This window comes from Ovis canadensis, chromosome X (genome assembly GCF_042477335.2).
Source record: "Ovis canadensis isolate MfBH-ARS-UI-01 breed Bighorn chromosome X, ARS-UI_OviCan_v2, whole genome shotgun sequence".
NCBI classification, from domain to species: Eukaryota; Metazoa; Chordata; class Mammalia; order Artiodactyla; family Bovidae; genus Ovis; species Ovis canadensis.
The window spans coordinates 115,156,515-115,177,539 of NC_091727.1; the positions used below are offsets into that span (position 1 = coordinate 115,156,515).

The window sequence follows — 21,025 nt, forward strand, 5'->3', positions numbered from 1 at the left end:
TTTTTTCTACTAGTTTGCAAAATTAGGAACTATGTGTATTTCACAAAGACACATTTCCTTTATCAGCCTGCTTGGTGTTAGTGGTGGTGGTTTAGTCACAAAATGTTGGACACGCGTAGCCCTCCAGGCTCCTCTGTCCATGGGATTTCCCAGGCAAGAATACTGGGGTGGGTTGCCATTTCCTTCTCCAGGGGATCTTTCCAACCCAAGGATCAAACCCGCATCTCCTAGGTCTCCTGCACTGCAGGCTAATTCTTTACAGACTAAGCCACCAGGGAAGCCCAGTCAGCCTGCTTAGATACCACTCTTTCTTTCCCATTGCCTTCAACATTATTACAGCCCAGGTTTGAAATATTCAGACTCTGCATCTCAAGAGGTCTATAGCTCTATACTCACATCTCATACCCTTGAAGACCTAAGGAATCATAAAAGAACAAAACAAAAGAACTTTGCAGCCAGAAAGGAACCTAGTCCAGGTGACTTTAAAAAAATAATAATAATATACTGAACACCCATGAACCCACTACGTAACCTACGGGAAAAGGAACTATGTCCTGTGTCACATGACCTTTTAAAACACTTTCTGACTTTGTCTCTAGTCAAGGTATATATTTCTTTTATAAACCTAAGCTAAAAGCTATTTTTATAGGCTTTATCCCGCCTGACATTTCACTTAGATGGATTTTATGGATGCTATGCATTAAAATCTTAAAATGAAAAAAAAAACTTAAAATGTTTATACTCCTTAACCAAGTAATTCCACTTCTAGAAATACTATGGAAATAATCTGAGGGGTGCAGAAAACTGAATTACAAGGGTTCTCATAATAGTATTATTAGACATCAAGTAGATACATATATATCAACCAATATATACTATATACATATATTATATATACTATATATATATTATACATCAACCAATCCATACGAAATGAATAAAGTTATGTTACCTCCCTAGAATTAATTATTATGCAGTAATTAACAATTATTTTTACCAAAATGTTTTAATTATGTGGAAAATATGTATGAATGTGAAGAAATCAGAATACCAAATCAAATATACAATATGACCTCAAAAATGAAAAATAAATAAAACCAGAGGAAAAAGACTAAAAAGAAATATGCAAACTGTTACGTATTGTTGTTTCTAGGTAATAAAAAAAAAAACTTACTTTAAATTTTTTCCTGATTTTTTCCCAAATTTTCTAGCATCATTAAACTTTCTCCTTTTTAATAATTAAAACATAACTGGTATCAGCATAAATTCAACATGAAATATCTTTAGTTAATTCCTGTTTAGACAGGGTGCAGCCAAGAGGAGCTTGGGGCAAATAATCCTAGTCTTTCCGTTGTCCTGGAGAAGGAAATGGCACCCCCCTCAGGTATACTTGCTTGGGAAATCCCATAGACAGAGGAGCCTGGGGGGCTACAATCCATGGGGTTGCAAACAATTAACTAAACTCCTTCCTGCCTGAGCTGACTGCAGTTTTCAAGGACCTGCTACACACCTACCAGTTGCTTAGCCAGGGATGAGTACTTATGGAACCAACCACTACACTACAAGCTATGGAGCATAATTAGTCATGTGGCCCATATGGACAAGTGATTGCAAATATGGCTCCGGAGTCATTTTTGGAGTATCACTGCCCTTTCTTAACCCCTACCATATACATTTGGTCTTAAAATGTCAAGCCAAGTCTTCATATACTCCTCTGACCTGCTGAATTAGCATCTTACATGGCCTTACTTTTTCTCTTTGGTCATTTTTTTTTTTTTTTACACAGTGCGCCCTCAGAATCCACAGGTTTCACATCCAGGTATTCAACCAACCGCAGATCAAAATCCGCAGAGGGCCCAACTGTGCTATGCCATTCTACATGAGGACTTGAGCTTCCACAGATTTTGGTATCCACGGGGAGTCCCTGAACCAATCTCCCCCGTATACGGAGGGATAACTATACCTCCCATCAATCCTCAGCTCATTTCCTGACCCAGCTGGCACTCTACTATCAAGACTCAATACTGCTCTTCACTTTCTTGTTCTTTATTCCATCTATTCACAGTTTGTTTGATCACACACAGAGGCATTTACATTCACTCATGCATGCATTCATTCATTTAGCATTTGGCTTTTAGCCCCACCTCAGTCCCAAAAGGATTTCAGGTAGCCTACAATGAAAACATGGAACATAAATTAATGGTTAAAGAGAAATAAAGAGGGCCAAGGAAAGTAAAAGGTAAAGAATAGGAAAAGGCACAAAGGACACAATGGGCAGACCATTTAAAGTTACACAGATGTTCCATTTTGGCATTCACTATAGCTCTGAGCTCCTTGGAAGCCAAAGTGCAAATATCAACAAAAGTACAAGGAGGTTTTTTTTTTTTTTAATACCATTTGAGGAAATTTCAATAACAAATTTAGGGGCCTGTAAAAGCATATGTTCCAGAGGTTAAACAATTCTAGACTTTACAAATACCTTGTATGTTACAGCTAAATAAAACATCTAGCCTCCAAACTCTGGGGCGGGTGGGAATTTCAGCTCAGGTATTTCAAATTTACCTAAAATTACTGATAAGTGAGAATGTGTTTTTAGCTACCAACTCCTTACCATTTCATCAGCCAAAATACCATTGACTCCATTTTCATACAAAGAGATCAACCAGTTCAGTCCTCGAATCTGATAATCTCTCAGTGGTCCTCCTTTCACATCTGGAAAAAAAAAATCAAGGCTCACATACTTTCATTAGTACAACCAAGTAAAATTTTTCTAAAACTAAACTGAAAACAAAAAACACCAACATGGTGAGGTACTTACAAGAAGGTGACACTTCAAATCTAACACATACATTAGATGTTTTCCGACTCTCTGAGAGGAGCTCTTCATCTTCTTCTTGTTCTGTGCGCCTGTGACGGTAGCTGAAACAGAAAAAGAAATATCTTCATATTCAATTCAAATGCTAAGTTGTCAATTAAGTCAGTATATTATGTTAATATCTTTTATGAAAAAAAGTTATCTAGAGTCTTGCATAAAAGTTGATAAAACCAGCTGACATTTTTATTGGTTGACTTCTACTGAGAAAAAAAAATATTGTCTCTAAAACATATTTATACAGGCGATAACCTTGTTTTTTAGATATAAAATCACACTAAATACATGAAGGAAGGCAAGTATGAAGGGCAGGAGGAAAGGAGGGAAGAAAGTTAGAGAGATGCCAACATACTCTCCAACAGAAATTAAGCTCTGCTTGTCATCTTTCTTTATTCGAGGGCGTCCCAATTTCATGTTCAGAGGAGATGTTGGAGATTTCTGCGCTGAAGGTTGAATGAAATGTGCAAAAAGCTCTGTCTGCTTCAGTAAAAATTCAAATCTCTTTGCTCGATCTGCTTTCTAATTTACAAGACAAAAGAAAAAGTAATGATTTCCTTTTATGTTCTTTCAAAATTTAACAAATACACACATTGCACGTAATTTGTACTACACTCTAAGTACTTTAAACATACTAACTCATTTAATTCTTTTAATAAATCTATGAGGTAGGTACTAGTATTATCCCCATTTTACTGATGATAAAAATAAAACTGAGGCACACAGAGGATAAGTAACTTGCCCAAGCTCCCACAGCTAATAAGGAGAATTTGGAAATGGTATTTTCAGATTGTTTGAATAGAAGCCAAGTGATCTGACAGGCTTAATAAATGCCTCAATAAGTATTCTGCTTAAAGTATTGGGGTCAAAAAGCAAATTCTGAATGGTTTGGAAAGCCAAGAATTGTCATCTAGAAATAATTTAAACTCAGAATACAGTGTCATCTTCTCTCAAAATATTTTCAATGCTTTGGTACAATACATTTCTCTGTTCAAGTATAGTGATCTGCGGAATTGTGGTTTATGTTAAGAGTATATAAAGTTTCTCCCGAAAGTGAGGATTTAGAGAAAAAATACACACACACACACATATAAGTGAAACAGTTAATAACATTAGCAATTCAGAAGTGTATGTTATAAATTCTAAACAAATTTTAAAAGGTCATATAGCTTATAAAAATAAATGCAATAAAATTTTTTCACTAAAAACATCTTAAAAGATCAAAAGACTATCATTCTAGATAAAGAAAAAAAAAACAAAGGTGATTTTTTAATTCCCAGTCACTTTCTAACCACAGGGTAGACAATATTTGATTACCAATGAAGGATGCATAATTAATAACATAAAAATCTTCCAAGAATTCATTACCATAAATACAAGAATTAGACAAATACATTCAGACCAGTAGCTGGAAGGAGGCCAAAATCTTTCCATTTTATGTTATCCTCACTGGAATGTTGTTTCTAGAGTTGTTAAAACATTAACTTGTCCATGTTAGATGTGGCCTTAAGCGTTAAGGCACTGAGTTCTGTAAAATCACTACAAATGACCAAAAAATGTACTTTATCTCTACTTACTTTCAAAAACAACCCCTTGACAAAAAAAAAAATATTCAGTTCCAACTGCCCATTTATTTCTCTTTTCAGTTAACCAAGTTCACTGGTTTTGAAAGATCCCAAGGCATGAAAGTCCAGTTAAAATTAAAGCTAAAATATGGGTTTTGGTGAGTAAAACTTAAATAATGAAATGTACAGCAAAGCACTAGGTAGGTGTATCTAAGGTTATATTGCTTAAATGTGTAATATTTTCATACACTGGGCAAATAGCCTTCCCTCAAAAACATATATTACATGTTTCATAATATGAAGCATTCATTCACATATCCAGAGCAAAGAGAGAGAGAGGAAAAGAAATACCAGGCTGGTTTTGTGACCTGCTTTCTCTCAGCCATACTGATATTGCCACTTATATTTTCACTTTGTGGATAAAATATTTCTAGCGTAAAATATCCTATTATGGGGTAAAGAGGGCTAAACAAAAATGAAGAGATGTGGCTTCTGGTCTCAACTATTCCGTATCATTTCTCCAATACTCTATTTCCTCATCTGAAAATTAGGAGATTCATTTATCCAAAAAAAATTATGATGGATTCTATATTACTTTTCAATTCTAAAGCCTATGATTCTGTATTCATCATATACAGACATGTATTTTTTAATTTTTCACATCTCCTCTATAAAAATCAACTACTGTATTCACTCTTCTACCCAAGAACATATTTACCATTTTCTCTTCATATTCTGGATCCATTTCCTTTTCAGATTTAGAAGCTTTAACAGCAAGTTTGAGTTGAAATGGAGAAACGTTTTTCTAGAATTTCAAAGAAAATAAATCATCAAATTGCAAAGCAAGGTCAGCATTCTCATTTGAAGAAAATAAAAAGTAATTAAATACTAAATAAATAAATCCACATGGGCCATGCATGGACCAATGATGAGAGCATGTCATGAACAGGGCTTATGATTAATCCAGTTCTGTGCACCTGAGGTCCAATTAAAAAAAAATCCAAAGAATCGTAAAGCCAGAGAAATAATACTAATTAAAAACCAAAAGGTGGGAAATGAGCCTTTGCACCTATTGTGTAAAGTGAAAGAAGTGCATAACCACTCAAGAGGACATTCAAAATCTAGGATATTTTCAACCATAAACCAAAGAATTCAAGGAAAGTAAATATTAATTCCAGAGGTACTTCTTTATGTAATGGAAACAAGCCAAACTTTCATGAGAAAAGACTGTGGTTTCTGCTCCTGAAAAGATGTAATTTTTAAATATTGTTTTTATATCTTAAATAGAACATTAAAACTTTTCTGTACTGCAGTGTGATCATTTATATTTGAAACAATGAAATAGTAGTTTCAAACTTCTGGTTTATGTTAATTTTCTCCAACTGGACAGAAAACCTTTTAAAAGTATATATATGAATATCTTGTAAAGCAGTTTCTCATGGCTATTAACCTTTGATATTTAAAACACTGTAACTTAGTGAATAGCAACATAAATCAGCTACTTTAAAATACTGAAATTATCTAGGGGGTTATGTCATGTCACTCTATCCTTTTTAAAGACAAGCTTGTACTTATAAACAGATATGTAGAATATACCTCCATCCCTGTAAGAAATCAAGAAATAAAATAATACAAATATAAATCTACCCATTAGTACCAAAGTGGAGGCCATTCAAGTTTTAACACAGTCTGCAAAGTCAAAATACAAATCTGTGAAAACTGAAGAAATTATGTCCATTTGAGCATTGCTTTTTTTTTTTTTCAGGAACAGCATGTTCCTGAAAGCTTGGGTCATAAATCAATAGAAGAATGTGATCTTAAACAAGAAAAATCTGGCTCCGATAGTTAATAAATGTTTTCCAACATTTATTAAAATTTCTATTTTGAGGAACTCCAAACTAAGATTATGGAATTTGACCCTGATCAGGGTTCTCCTTTGGAGCACTGATTAGATACTGTCCAGTTATTCTTAGCCCAAATAACAGCCGTCTTGATTTACAGCATCTCATATGTATATATGTGGGATGTTTTGAATGTAATTCTGGATGGATGAGAATAGAAACTACTAAAATGCCCTCAATACCACACTTTCAAACTGTCACATATGCTAGAAACTCTCTTTTATTTTCAAAGCAAAAAGTAAAAAAAGAAAATCCTTTATCATTCCTTGAAAAGCTAAATGAAATCTACAAGTTTCAAAAATTAACCTCTCCTCAAATACACAAGTATATATCTAATGATGCGGAATGCAAATTTCACTTACAGAAAACTAAAGCTTTAATATTAGAAAAACACTTGTTACGTTTTTCCTTACCTTGTAGTAGAATATCATAAAATTTTAATTCTATGATAATTAAAATTCCTAATTGTGAGCATTGCCATTTAAAGCAGTAGGCAATTACTTAATTGGCACTATCTTTCACAACAAATTTTAAAATACCTACCTTCAAAACCTTCCCATTTTTGTATGTGTATGTTTTTGCAAATATACCTCTCATCCCAGAAAATATAAAAGGTGACTAAGATATTCTAATGAATTCCTTATGGGTTTTCTCATCTGGTAGTCTAGATGCTATAAGAATGCAGCACAAGGTCACCAAGATGTCCTGTTTAAAGACCATGACCTTTTTCTTGACATTTTCATTACCAAAAATACCAACTCCAATTGTCATGGTATTGGGTTATCCAACTGTCACTTAGAAAAAAGAAGTTCAAGAACCAGAAGGTAAAAAAAAAAAAAAAGAAGAACCAGAAGGTAAGCAAAAATACCCTTCTTAGCTAAACGTCAGAAGACAATCCACTCTCATATACTTTATGCATCGTGAAAATCCTCTCATTCAGAGCCTATTTTCTTTTATTTAATATATACACAATTCCAGCATGATTGATAATCTGGCTTCCCATTCTACAGAGAGTAAAAGCAGCCACAAATGACCTGGGAACCACCATTTGAAGAAGACACCCTGGCAACAGCAACAGGAATGGCCAAAGCCCAGGACTGAAACTTCAGTTCCACTGCAGGAATAGCCCTTCTGCTGGGTGTTCAGGTGATTTCCCTCTCCCTTTTGGATCACTTGTAATTTTGTATGTTACATTTGTTTTATTTGAAATATTTTGTTACATCTATGTCCTTTATCATAACAGAGGATGAGATGGTTGGATGGCATCACCATCTCAATGGAGATGAGTTTGAGCAAACTCCAGGAGATGGTGAAAGACAGGGAAGTCTGGCATGCTGCAGTCCATGGGGTCGCAAAGAGTTGGACACCACTGAGCGACTAGACGCCAGTCTGACAACTGAGGGAGGAGATTGAAAAATTATGAAAAAAAAATCAACACAATATTGAAGTGTCTGGGAGATGGTTATTTAATTGAGGGGAAACAACCTCCTAGGTCTTAAATGCCTTTGTATCACTGTCAGAATACAATAACTGACACGCCTAAGAAAAAGGCATTTAATCTGCACTTTTAGGACACCAGTTAAAGCGTCAAGGCACCGTGTAAATATTTAGAATGGGGGGAGGTACCAGATTACTTTATTTGAAGGAATGGTACAAATGAAAGCACTTAAGCAGATGTTTTAGCTTTTCAGATTTTCAAGGAAATTAAAAAAGAAGCAGTGACTAAAGTAGTAAACTTCAGATATCCAGGAAGTAAGTTCCAGGCAGCATCTCATTTCCCTGTGCTGAACGGAGAGAGGAGGTACTATTAGGGCAATTTCTGATGAGGCCACAGAGTTATAGCAATATCTATGCCTCAACTCAGTGATTGTACAGGTTTTCTATTGATTCCCAATCTCTTCACAATCCAAAAAATTTAATACACCCTGGAAATTCGACAACCTTGACTGCCATACAAAAGATGGGTGAGCACTTACATTCGTCCAGTCTAGGGAATAAAAGACACCTAGACACACTGCTGAATTTCCCAACATTGATTTATATTGATGCTTGGTATTTGGCCCAGCTTTAATCACTGATATTGTCTTACCGATCCAAGTACCACATAGATCTTAAAATGCGTGTTTTCTATGGTTTTCACTTAGCACTACAACTGTCTTTCTGTTTAGTCAACCTTGTAATAGTAAAATATGTCACTTAAGCAACTGCTGAATTTAAAATTACTCTAATTCAGGGCGAAAGGTGTCAGTTTCCCTCAAAAGCTTTTCATTTGGTCGTATAGTATCATATAATGATTCAGACAAAGCCACTGGAGATCGCTAAAGCATAATTATAATTACCTACCTTTTTTTAAAAAATTGCGATATGTCTACTCGTAAATGGAAAAAAATCCAGCCATAAACAATTTTATTATACATGAAAAATCCTTATGCCCCATCCTGTTCTTTATCTTAATTTTTCAGCGAGTTTCCTAGTTTTTATTTGCATGTCTCGGTCCATACGACATATGCCTTATGGAGATAATACATATTTTTCTGGATCTGGCTTCAATGGGTCCCCTTATGCACAGTAGCAGCAGTTCATCCTGGCGACGCTGGGTTTAAAAAAAATTTTTTTTTTTTTAAAACCTGCGTGTGTCCAGGAGCCAGCAGCGCCCACTAGGAAAGAGAGGCGGAAGCCTGGAAGGCTTGGGGCCGGACTGGGGGACCATTTGGGTGGCCCTGGAGTGAAACACTATACCGTCGGGGGCGGGGCAGGAGAGGGTGAGGGTGCACACGTTGGAAATTTTCCTAAGTCAGCGTCCACGGTGCCTCAGTTTGGGGTTTGGATTGGAAGGGGGCGGGGGTACAACGCCGAGAGCTCATTTTCTCGGGGTGACACCCCCGCCTCACTCAGCAGGCGGGGACCAAACGAACAAGAGATGATTTTTTTTCTTTTTTTCCCCTGCCACCCAAGGGGCCGACACTGCCAATCAAAGATGTAAAAGTCTCTCCTCTCTTCCTCCGCCTCCCCACCACCGGCACCTGGAAATTCAAATTTTAAAAAAATAAGCCTCCAGCAAACCCCCTTTTGCGCGAGTGTGGGATTGAAGGGCCCAGATTTCCCAGGCAGAGGCCGACGGGAAGGGGGGGAGAGCGAGCGAGAGGAGAGGGAGAGGCGGAGGCTTTTTCCTGCACGGCCCCATCCCCCACCCCGTTACCCCAGTTCCGGGAACGCGAAGGGGGCCGGGGGCTGTCGGGGGGCTCCCCAGCCCCCCAGCCCCGGGATAACGGGAACCAGTCACCCCGCGCCGCACCCGCGCCCCGCCCCCGCCCTCCCGGCGGAGAGAAGGGAAGGGGGAGGGGAGCGAAGCCGAGACTGTTCCGCCGCCCCCACCCCGCGCGCCCGCCCCCCAGCCCCGCCGAGCTCTGCGGTACCTGTCGGCGCCCAAAGGTCAAGGTTTGGGCCCCTCGGAGGGGCCGGGGCAGGATTTGTCCACCGCATACACACCCCCTTCCTATTTACCTCCTTCTTCTTCTCGCCCTTCTCCGTGGCCACGGTGGCTTCGGTGGCCGCGGTGGCCGCGGCGGCCGCTCCCTCCTCCTTAGAGGTGGACGGCCCCGGCTGATCGTCCTCTACGAGCACGATCGCGGCGGTAGCATCAGAGGCTGCCACGGTGCCTGCCACTGCGGCGGTGTCCGGCTCCATGGCGTTGGAGCGGGAACGAGGAGGGGGACGAGCAAGGGGACGAGGGCTCCGGGGCGGCGGCAGTGTCTGCACTGGAACGAGCTGGATGGAGCAGGGGTGGGGAATCACTCGCTTCCAACCCCTTCGCTCGGGCCCCCCTTCTTTAAATAACCCTCAACCCTGCCCCACTTCCGTCCACCCACCCTACGTCATGGCCTCCCCCCGTCACCCTCCCCCCTTCCTCCACACCCCCCCCCCCAACGATCGCGAGACTCCCCCTCCCCACTCGGAGCCCGGGCGGCCCCGCACAACCAACTGTTGCCTGAGCGTGGGGCGCGGACAGGGGTGGAGGCGGGAACCCACAGCCCGCGGCCCCCTGAAAATCTCGTTCCCCACACGCCCCCAACAGTCAGCCCGAGCTCCCCTCGCAGATGTGAGCAGAAGGAATCCTCTTCCCCTTAAATCTGCTCTTTGTACCTCGGGGCGCTCTCCCCTTCTTGCACAAAGAACTTTTCCTCTGCTTATAACTGTACTGTAGAAGGTCTGTCTCACCACTTGCAAGCCCAGAACCCCTCAGGGGACTGCCCTTTCCGAGGTCCCCAAAGAGGGACTGGTGGTCCCTTTCCCACCTTCGTAAATTCTGCAAAAGAAGCATTCCTTGAATCTCTTGATTGCAGCTGCAGACGTTCACTTTCAAGGCAAAGCATGACTCGGTCTGTTTTCAACTCTGCTATCTCTCAGATGGCCAGTGTACAGAAGCCCTTCTTTTGCGTTCACCCCTGAATTTTAAAAGTCCTGGGGGGCAAGGTCAAGGTCCACACAGAACCTTGGGCAATTCATGTTAGGTGCCTAATATTAATAATTAGATTGAGTTATTGTGGGGTTTTTTGTTTTATTCATACCCCTGTTGTTATTTAGTAGTAAGTCAACACCAATCATATGCATGATTGTGGATACAAAGGAATCTTGTAAAGGGTATGCAAATATCGTTATTAAATATAATTGTTTCTGTTTCTCCCCACGCATTTATTTTGATCAATAATGGGAAGATTTACATCTTAGTCTTAAAATTCAGTCATTAGGGGAAAAAAAGATAGCAAAACATATAGAACACAGTATACCAAGCAACAATCACAAACCTAAAATTTCCAAAAAGAAGCAAGTATTTTCCAAAGTGGAAAGAAGTCATGATTAATTTCCCTCAACACACCTTCCTAAATTATGAACCTGAAGTCAAGTGTGATTTCCGCAAAAAGAGGGAAAGCACACAATTGCCCCTTAAATACATCCCTTTTTCCTTGGGATAGTACACTACATTCATTTTTTGTTTTAAAGCTGTGACTCGTTAATGTCCAAAGATCATGTGACATTTCGGCTATTACACCTTAGTGTGAATGAATGTGAGATCCTGTCCTGGGACTGGTTTTGAACAGAGAAAAGGAAAGAGCAAAGAACGAAACACAGAAGATGGAAGGAGTGAGCCACTGAGAAGAAAGGAGAGGCTGGTGGTGCTAGCTTTTCTCTGATTTTACTTTCATTATGTTCTTCTCATTTACTTTAGATTTTGCCCCCAGCGCCTACACATCTCACCCTGAAGTACACATGTGTACTATCCAACAGGTATATGGAGTCTCAATATTAAAAAATCGTCCTTATTTTTGAAGCATCAACTGCAATCTAAAAGTGGGATGGAATTAATTTACTTGACAGGTCGTTCTAAACACGACTTTTTAAAATTAAAATGTGCAAATGTATTAAAGAATGAACTGCAGAGTTTGAAGTGTCTCCAAATGATAGCTTGAAACTTCTAATTGAATATCCTACCGCTTCCCCACTAGCTGTTCAGTCTCTTCAGTCACTAAGAGTTGTCTGGTGGGAAAGTTCAAGAAGCACTGAAAGAATAATGCTATAGTACGTGCATCCACCTGACTTGAGAAGGACCCTTCCAGACAAGGGCAATGGAAGAGTTCCTTATCACCAAATTGCAGCTATGGGAGGATAGAATTCCTCTTTTCATTGCCTGGGGCATCCACAAAAAAAAGTCTCAAGAAATATTCCTTGTGTATTGATGTGTTCCTGCTTGCAAGGGTACTTTATTCGATTGATTTTCTCATTTCCAGTGTATGGTATTTCAGTTAAACTAGTGGTCTAAATGCACTTTTGTGAGGAGATGTGGGAAACTCACATACTTTCATAACACCTTTTCTGTAGGAACATGTATTCCCAGTTACGAGAAAAAAAGAATTTAGAAATTAATTTGGGGGAACAAAGCATATTTGTATTTGGCAATTTTCCATGTATGTATTATGTGATCCTTCCTTTGCAAGATGACGTGGCTGAAAGTGCTACCAAGTATAAGTTTGGCTGGAAAGGTCAAGGCTTGGTCCACAGACCTTGCCACCGGATTCATGTAAATATTGCCCTTTGGCTTGTGGCAACAACTGCTATTTACAGAGCATGTACTATCCTTATTTGCAAATCTGTCTAAAATTCATTATCTGTAGACTTTGTTCTCAAGTCACCTTGTTTCTGATCCTACTCAGCACCTTGCCCTGTTTCTACTTTCTCCTATTATGTCTTTTCGTTTGAAATGGTCTTCCCTGTGGAGGCTGTAGTGCAAGGAAAGTTTTTATAGAGAACCGTGGAGTCATCTTTGAGAACCTCAAAATGAATCCTAGTCCATAGGACAGGACAATATGTCCTTTTTGGCCAACTGTGAACATTGTAGAAGTTATCCAATAGTCATTTTCACATAACCAAAGCATGTCCAGTGGTGCTTTTAAATACTTTCATAAAGTTCATAAAGGCAAGGTCGAGGGCTTGGTGTTCCTTCTCTATCCTATATCTGAAATTCATCACTGAAACCCCAGTATGCCAAGAACCACATTGTGATCACATTGCTCAGTGTTCTTCAGAAGCTGGAACAAACACTTCTGGTAACAGTATCTTGCTTACCACTCTAGTGATCATTCTGTTCTTATCAGCAAGCTACTTCACGATTCTTATCAAAGACAGTTAAGCCAGTGACATTTTTTAAAATATGCAGTTTCTTTGGTACATTAAGGAAAAGGTAACATAGTAAAATGGCTAGTATGGCTATTGTACACTCTTGTATCAGGCACTGTGTTAGGCTCTTTATGTGTGATATTGCTAATCCTCCTGGTAATTCATGAAATAAGTATTTTATCCCTGTTTTACATATCAGAAAACAAAGAGGCTAAACAGCTCCTCTCAGGTCCCCCAGATAGTGAGTGACAGAAACCAGATTCAAAGCCAGACTGTCTGGCTCCAAACCTCATTTTTCCACTTCACCTTTACGAAGTTCTCTGTTTTTCACAAGGCTTCCTCGTTGACAGTAGAAATTATGTTGAGAAACAACTGAAAAATATTTCTGGCAATTGTCTTCATGGTGTTCACTCTCTGTTTATTAGAAGAAACTGTCACTTTTAAGACTTTGGTATTATATCAACCCAGATAATTTCTTTAGCTACACATAGAAGTTGTTTTAAGGTGGAAGTTAAAGACTAATTTCAGATTCTTCTTGTATCCAAATTAAATTCTGGGAACAGTAATGGACTCAGGACAGTTGGAATTCAGGGACAGGGGGAAATCTAACAACTTAGATGTCCGAGAAGAAGCGTTTGGCAAAATATCATATAGTATATTCATAAATGGAATACTAAATGGTTATTTTGAATGATTATGTAAATATATATCTGACGACATGGGACTATGCTTCTAATGTATTGCTGAGTGAAAAAAGGCGAGCAGGAAAACAAAGTGACCCATTTTTGCAAAAAGAGAGAAAGAAATTATTTACATAAATAGATTTGCACAAAAGAAAGGTCTAAAAGGTACCACGCTAAATGTTAATAATAGTTACAGCAAGATGGTGGGATTAAGTGTGACTTTTTCTTATTTTTTGCTTTTCTAATCTAATTTTCCTCCATGAAGGTATTCATACTTATATAATAAATAACATCATATGTATAAATCGCTTTACTGTACACCTGAAACTAACACAATATTGTAAATCAACTATACTTCAGGAAAAAAAATACTGAAAATAAAAAATCATTTTTCTCAGGTGAATCAAAAAGCATTGCTGAAACCTGGGCAGGTTGAAATTATCCCTAATAGAAGGAGTAGGAAGTAGTAGACAGGGTAAGTAAAAAAACAGAACAATTTCACACTGAAGAGACAATGCAGTTATTTCATGTGTAATATAACAAAAGAAATATAAATTACTATGCTGTTTACAGTAATGCTACCTGGTTAAAGAACTGGTTTTTGTTGACAATATTTTAAGTTGCATATAAAAGAAGTATTTTACTTCTAAAAGTTATCACACAAAACCCAGCTCAGGAAAAAATATAGCCAGATTTTTTAAATAGTGAAAGAATTTTTTTACTTCTAAAAGTTATCACACAAAACCTAGCTCAGGAAAAAATATAGCCAGGTTTTTTAAATACTTCCCAACCTGAAATTCTACACACCCATGTATGCCCTAAAACATGAAACACAGGCTAAGTAATCTGAACTGGGTTTGCTAAAAAACAAATGGTGAATGTTAGAGGCAGAATAGCACAGTTATTACCAGCTTGGTCTCTATAGTCGAAAAGACTTGTAGTTCGAATTCTACCAAATAATAATAACCTCTCTAAGCCTCCAATTTGCAGCTGTAAAATGGATATAATAAAAGTCTACTTGAAATGAAGTGGAGGGAAGGGGGCCCAGGGGCTGGCTCCCCAGTGGTTTCCCCGCTCCACACATACCCTTCAGGTGTTATGTTGCCCTCTGTGATTTCTCCCACTTTTCCTCTTTTAATTTTGTCCTTAGTGTCCATTTTGGACAGATTTTATATGCATAATAATGTATTTATAGAACACTTTTCAAGGCTCTTTTTACAGCTTACCCACTCTGTGTGGAACAGTATATCAAGGATTATGATGACTGGCATAGAAAATGGATTATGTCCTTTCCAAAGAGCCTAGACCAGTGGTCTCAAAATTTCACATGCCAGCATTACTTGGAGGGCTTGTTGAACACAGATGGCTGGACCCACTCCCAGACTTTCAGAATTGATAAGCTTGGGGTGTGGCTAGGAATTTGCCTTTCTGGCAAGTTCCCAGGTGATGCTGATGCTGCTGGTCCAGGGACCACACTTTAGAGCCAGCGACCTAGAACAGAACTCAGCAAACTCTTTCTGTGAAGGACTAGATTATGAATATTTCAGGCTTTCTGGGCCAAAAGGTCTTTGTTGTAAACACTAAACTCTGGGGTATAGCATGAAAGCAGATATAGACAACAGGATAATCGTGAGGGTCCAAAAAATCTTTACTTATGGACACTGAAATTTGAATTTCATGTGATGACATATTATTCCTTTTTATAATTTCTCAACAATTAAAAAACATAAAAACCATTCTTAGGTCAAGTAAGTTAAAGTCGTTCATTTGTGACCCCATGGACTATACAGCCCATGGAATTCTCCAGGCCAGAATACTGGAGTTACACACTAGAGGTTACATATTGTATCATATTGTTACAATATGATATGTTACATATCCCCTTTCCCTTCTCCAGGGGATCTTCCCAACCCAGGGATTGAACCCAAGTCTCCCACATTGCAGGTGGATTCTATACTAACCAGCCACCAGGGAAGCCCAAGAATACTGGAGTGGGTAGCCTATCTTCTCCAGAGGATCTTCCCAACCCAGGAATCAAACTGGGGTCTCCTGCATTGCAAACGGATTCTTTACCAGCTGAGCTACCGGTCCTTAGATCGAGGATCATATAAAAATGGGCATCTGGCTGTGTTTGCTGACCCCTACCTGAAAAAGACTCATTGTCTAAGGCAGATAAAACAAACACAAGCGGACAAGTGGGGGAAAGAGGCATAACAAAGCAATAAACATGTAAGTAGGTGTTTAACCTTGATAGTAACCAGGGAAATGCAGATTAAAACAGCAATGAGATACTACTATACATCCAATAGAATGGCTAACAATTTTTAAAGATTAACAATACCAAGAGTTGGTGAGGATGAGAAGCAATGGGAAGGCTCATGTAGTATGGGTTGAGTGTGTACTTTGTGCAACCACTTTGGAAACCAGTTTGGCATTATTTACCAGCTCTGAACGCACATGTACCCTTGCATGATAAAGAAAGAGATGTGCCATCCAGATCCTCCTCCAAGGAAGGACATTCTGTGCAGATATTAGGAATGCCATCAACAGATAGCCTCCAGCTGCCAACTCCTTGAAGGTCTGCTTTAGCTGCAGAGAGTTGCTTTGCCCCAGGGTCATGCTCTTCCTAAGATGAATGAACAAGGTCAGGGTGTCAATGAGCCAGGCCAGATGCAGAGCACGCTGATGGGCACTACTTGTTCCACAGCTCCACACCAGGGTGGCTCAAGCTTTGTCGGACTTGTGTCACAGGTCACGTTCCCCCTTGGCCCAATCCTCCTTCCTCTGCCTTCCTTTCACAGGTGCTGGTCCTAATAAACATCTTGCATTCAACACCCCATCTCAGCTTTTGCTTCTGGATAGCCCAACCTATGACACCTTGGACCTAGAAATTTCACTATGATGATATATCCTAGAATATACCGTTCTTATGTAATCATCAAAATCTGTGTACAGGAATATTCATAGCAACTTTTGTTTATGAGAGCCAAATATTGGAGACCATGCAAATGCCCATCAACAGGGGAATGTATGTGATGTATTCATTGATGGAATATTATACTAATGAAAATGGCAGCTATATACATCTACATGCATGACACAATATTGAGTGAAGTAAGCAAGTTATAAAAGCATGCATACTGTATGATGCCATGCATATAAGCACACAATGAAGTAACAAAGCACTCAAAGTTCAAAAATAAGTGAGAGTATTTATGGTTACATTCATAATTGACAACTATAAAGAAAAGCAAATAAAATGATTAGCATGAAAATAAAGATAGTAGTAATATCCAGGAATGATCTTCAAAATTTTTAATGATTGTTATGATTCAAACCCTATTGGATAGATGCTTTTATATCTCATGAGAGTATGCAGGCTCAGTGCTAACATTGGTTTAATTCTAGGTGGAGAAAGAAGGGGTGGTCAGAGAGAGAGGCACTTGGTTTGGAGGTGCCTTCCAAAATGCTAGCAGTGCTTGGTTTCTTGACCTGGCTAGAGGTTACCTGGGCATTCACTTGGTAGTAATTTATTAAATTGTATACACACATTAAAAGCAGAAAAAATAGACATACTTTTATAGGAAAGCATGAATGCTTTATAAATGTTTACTTTTAAAAGTATAATATGGATGATTTGCATTGATATATGGAAGAAACCAACACAATATTATTTAAACAATTTTTTAATAAAAAATTAAAACAAACCCCCTGTAAAGCACTGAGGAGAGGGTGTGGGGAGTTAAGATAAGAATGATGAGAGCTCCTGCTTTGTTACTTCATTGTGTGCTTATTTGTTCTGTAACAATATGATACAAAGCAGACCTTGAGAAATTCCAATATGGTCTATAAGAGGTACACAGAGAGAAACATTGTTGTTCAGAAGAAGCAATATTCTTTTCCAGCTGAGAGGTAACAGGAGGAAAGCTCAAAGAAGGACTATTTGAGGTGAGCATTGAAGAGCAGTGACGATTCCAGCAGGTACAGCTGCAAGGGAGGTTGGGGGGAAAGGCAGCTTTCATGAGATGGAAGATGTGATTAAGAAATTAGACTGATGAGAGCAGCATTTCCCAACTTGTTTTGATGTTTAATATTCTTAGATGTTACAAAATGTAAAAAATTCTAAGTCACACATTATTTTTTGCAAGAGATACCTATACTGAATAACTACTGTGCTAGGTGCTAGATATACAGCCAAAGCAAGACAGACACAGTCATGGAGTTTACACTGGCTATATCAGGACTTAATTTCTTTCTACAGGCACTATTCTTCCTGAGAGCAGAAAACTATCTAGACTTATCCATGTAAATTCAATGTTTTGTGTGTGTGTGTGTTTCTGTGTGTGTGTGTGTCACTCCATGTTTGAACTCAGTCCCTCCCTCCTTCAGGACCTTCAAGTTGATTTTGAACTCTAGAGTTTATGTAAGACTAAAATGGCAGTGGTGAGGAGGCACGTCCACTTCTTGGGCTCTTGATCTATTCTGCACTGGCCTTCCCTGAGATGTACAGTCACCCTGTCATCCATTCCTTCTGCCATCTCTGAAGGTGGCCAACTCCCCATCAGGCTTCTAATGACCCCAATCTCTACAACCACCCAACACTGCTTCCCCTGGTCATAACCGCAAGACTCCAGCTTCTGTTTTCTTTTCCTACTCGCCTTCTTCTCAGTTCTGGGGCTCTCATCTTAGGATGGAAGGATGGATGGAGTGAGTAACATAACACGTCTTTCCCAGCAAGGATTCTTTCCAAATCTTTATGTCTTATATCGTGGACTGAGACATAGAACAATCTAAAAACCAGGAGTATGTTCTGTCCTTCTTTTGTGACATCTGCCTTGGAATGGAAACCATCCTCATGTGTCACTTCCTGCCTAAAAAGGTCACAGGGATGGGACTTCCCTGGTGGCCCAGTAGCTAAGACTCTATGCTCCCAATGCAACAGGCCCAGGTTCGATCCCTGATCAGGAAACTAGATCTCATGTGCCACAATGAAGTTTGAAGATCCTGTGTGCTGCAACTGAGACCCAGTGCACCCTAATAAATAAATAGTGGGTTTTAATTTTAAAAAGATCACAGGGTTGAGGTTAGAAGAGGGCTTGGGTAATCTTCAGAGATCATCCTATTGGATCCATCATAGTATAGATTAAATGCCACAAATAGAAAAAAACAGTTTCAAAATGATTGGAATCCTTGAATTTTGTGCTTTAAAAAAATATCAGCTTACTTATTGCTTTTAGTAATTTTTGTGTTTAATCTTTGAATGATGACATTGGAAAGATGGTTCTACTTGGCAGATGTAGATATTTTTATTTCTGATAAACAAAAAACTGAGTTAAATTCAGCCATAACTCTATTTTTTTCTTTTAGGGTTTTCAAATTACTAGAGAAATCTTTAGGTGCCATGTAAGAATTTTGATCAGATAAATGGAGCCTAAGAGTCTGATGAGTATTACCTTAAGAATTTGTAGAATTTTAATCATTTTCACAGTCTGTATTTCAACATCAGCATCCTTTTGATTTGTTGCAGATATGTGTTAAACAGGTTATAGCCAGTAAAAAAAAAAAAAATTAATACTTTAAAAAGGTCAAGACCAAGATGGCAAGTTAGAAGTATTCAGCTGGATGATCAAAGGAGCACCTGAATCATGAACACACCCATCTGACTGCCACTAACCACTGCACTTGTTCAGTTCCTAAGGGAAATATTGGGTAGAGCACAACATTTGTGAAAAGTGGATTTGGGAGGTAACTCTGGAAAGATGTGTTCAGGATAGAATCCTTTCTGATAATTTTTAACTCCAATTTCTGAGAGAAAGGAGGCTGGGCGATGTCAGACCTGGCTACGGGATTTGTGAAGCAGAAAGGAGATCCTAGTCAAGCAAAGCAAAATAGGGGAGGAGGGTGAAGGGAATTAAGAAACTAACTAAGGCATGGGAAATCCCTGGTTGCCTAGTGGTTAGGATTCCAGGCTTTCACTGCCATGGCCTGGGTTAAATCCAATGCACTGAGAACTGCATGCACAGTCCGGGAACTGAGATGCATGATTAAAAAAAAAAAAGAAAGAAAGAAAGATAAAAGAAACTAAACAGGGCAGGAAGTGAAGTGAAGTGAAGCGAAGTGAAAGTGGCTCAGTCGTGTCCAACTCTTTGCGACCCCATGGACTATATAGTCCATGGAATTCTCCAGACCAGAATATTAGAGTGGGTAGCCTTTCCAAAATCACTACGGATGGTGATTGCAGCCATGAAATTAAAAGACGCTTACTCCTTGGAAGGAAAGTTATGACCAACCTAGACAGCGTATTAAAAAGCAGAGACATTACTTTGCCAACAAAGGTCTGTCTAGCCAAGGCTATGGTTTTTCCAGTGGTCATGTATGGATGTGAGAGTTGGATTATAAAGCTGAGCACCAAAGAATTGATGCTTTTGAACTGTGGTGTTGGACAAGACTTTTGAGAGTCCCTCAGACTGCAAGAAGATCCAACCAGACCATCCTAAAGGAGATCAGTCCTGAGTGTTCATTGGATGCTGAAGCTGAAACTCCAATACTTTGGCTACGTGTCACGAAGAACTGACTGATTGGAAAAGACCCTGATGCAGGGAAAGATTGAAGGTGGGAGGAGAAGGGGATGACTGAGGATGAGATGGTTGGATGGCATCACTGACTCAATGGAGATGAGTTTGGGTAAACTCTGGGAGTTGGTGATGGACAGAGAGGCCTGGCGTGCTGCAGTCCTTGAGGTCGCAAAGATTCAGACATGACTGAGCGACTGAACTGAACTGAGCCTTTCCCTTCTCCAGGGGATCTTCCCAACCCAGGGATTGAACCCAGGTCTCCCACATTGCAGGCGTATTCTTTACCAGCTTAGCCACAAGGGAAGCCCAAACAGGGCAGGAATAGAGTAGCAAAGGGAAGGTGAGCTGTAGAGAGTTGGAGGAGGCTTTTCAGGGCCTCGTGCGTCAGAGACTAGCTGTGCCTAGTCCCTTCACATGAGTCTTTCTCACCCCAAATTCTATAAGGAATGGAAAGTGTAAATGGAGATACATAAATAAAAATGAGCTCTTTGTTATGCTGCTCTGCATGGAGCACAATATCTATGTTGGATTTGTGTATTAGAAAATCAAGGCTTTTCAAGTAGTGATGATTTAAAAATCAATGAATCATTTATGCCTCTGCTCAGTCTGTCTTCCAGCCTCTGGCTGCTGACTCACCTACAAGAATCTTCTTCCCCAGCCTCATCTATGTTAGGCAGGCTTGTTTTTGCCTTTGCAGGCCCTATACACTCTTTCTAGTGAAGGCTTCAGCCAGCATCATATTAAACATATTAAAATGCAT

At 39.3% G+C, this 21,025-nt stretch overlaps 1 protein-coding gene and 1 non-coding gene across 9 annotated transcripts in view; one reads left to right on the forward strand and one right to left on the reverse strand.

Annotated features, from left to right (window-relative positions):
* The window catches only part of SMARCA1 (SNF2 related chromatin remodeling ATPase 1), a 69,931-nt gene extending 59,464 nt beyond the window's left edge, over positions 1-10,467 (reverse strand). For 4 of the 8 annotated variants that reach the window (XM_070292088.1, XM_070292094.1, XM_070292093.1 and 1 more), the window contains exons 1-5: positions 9,840-10,248; positions 5,153-5,239; positions 3,225-3,391; positions 2,819-2,919; positions 2,612-2,712 (exon numbers count right to left, since the gene is read on the reverse strand). In XM_070292088.1, coding sequence (XP_070148189.1) covers positions 2,612-2,712; positions 2,819-2,919; positions 3,225-3,391; positions 5,153-5,239; positions 9,840-10,022 — 639 coding nt within the window. In that variant the 5' untranslated portion in view covers positions 10,023-10,248. Of the gene's footprint in view, positions 1-2,611; positions 2,713-2,818; positions 2,920-3,224; positions 3,392-5,152; positions 5,240-9,839 lie in introns of all 8 variants that reach the window. The other 4 variants (XM_070292087.1, XM_070292089.1, XM_070292090.1 and 1 more) reach the window with 2 other exon arrangements.
* Positions 5,353-5,423, forward strand: LOC138931282 (small nucleolar RNA SNORD112). The gene has a single exon (XR_011446528.1). It is a non-coding gene; the product is annotated as a small nucleolar RNA SNORD112 (small nucleolar RNA).
* Positions 10,468-21,025: the final 10,558 nt, after the last annotated feature.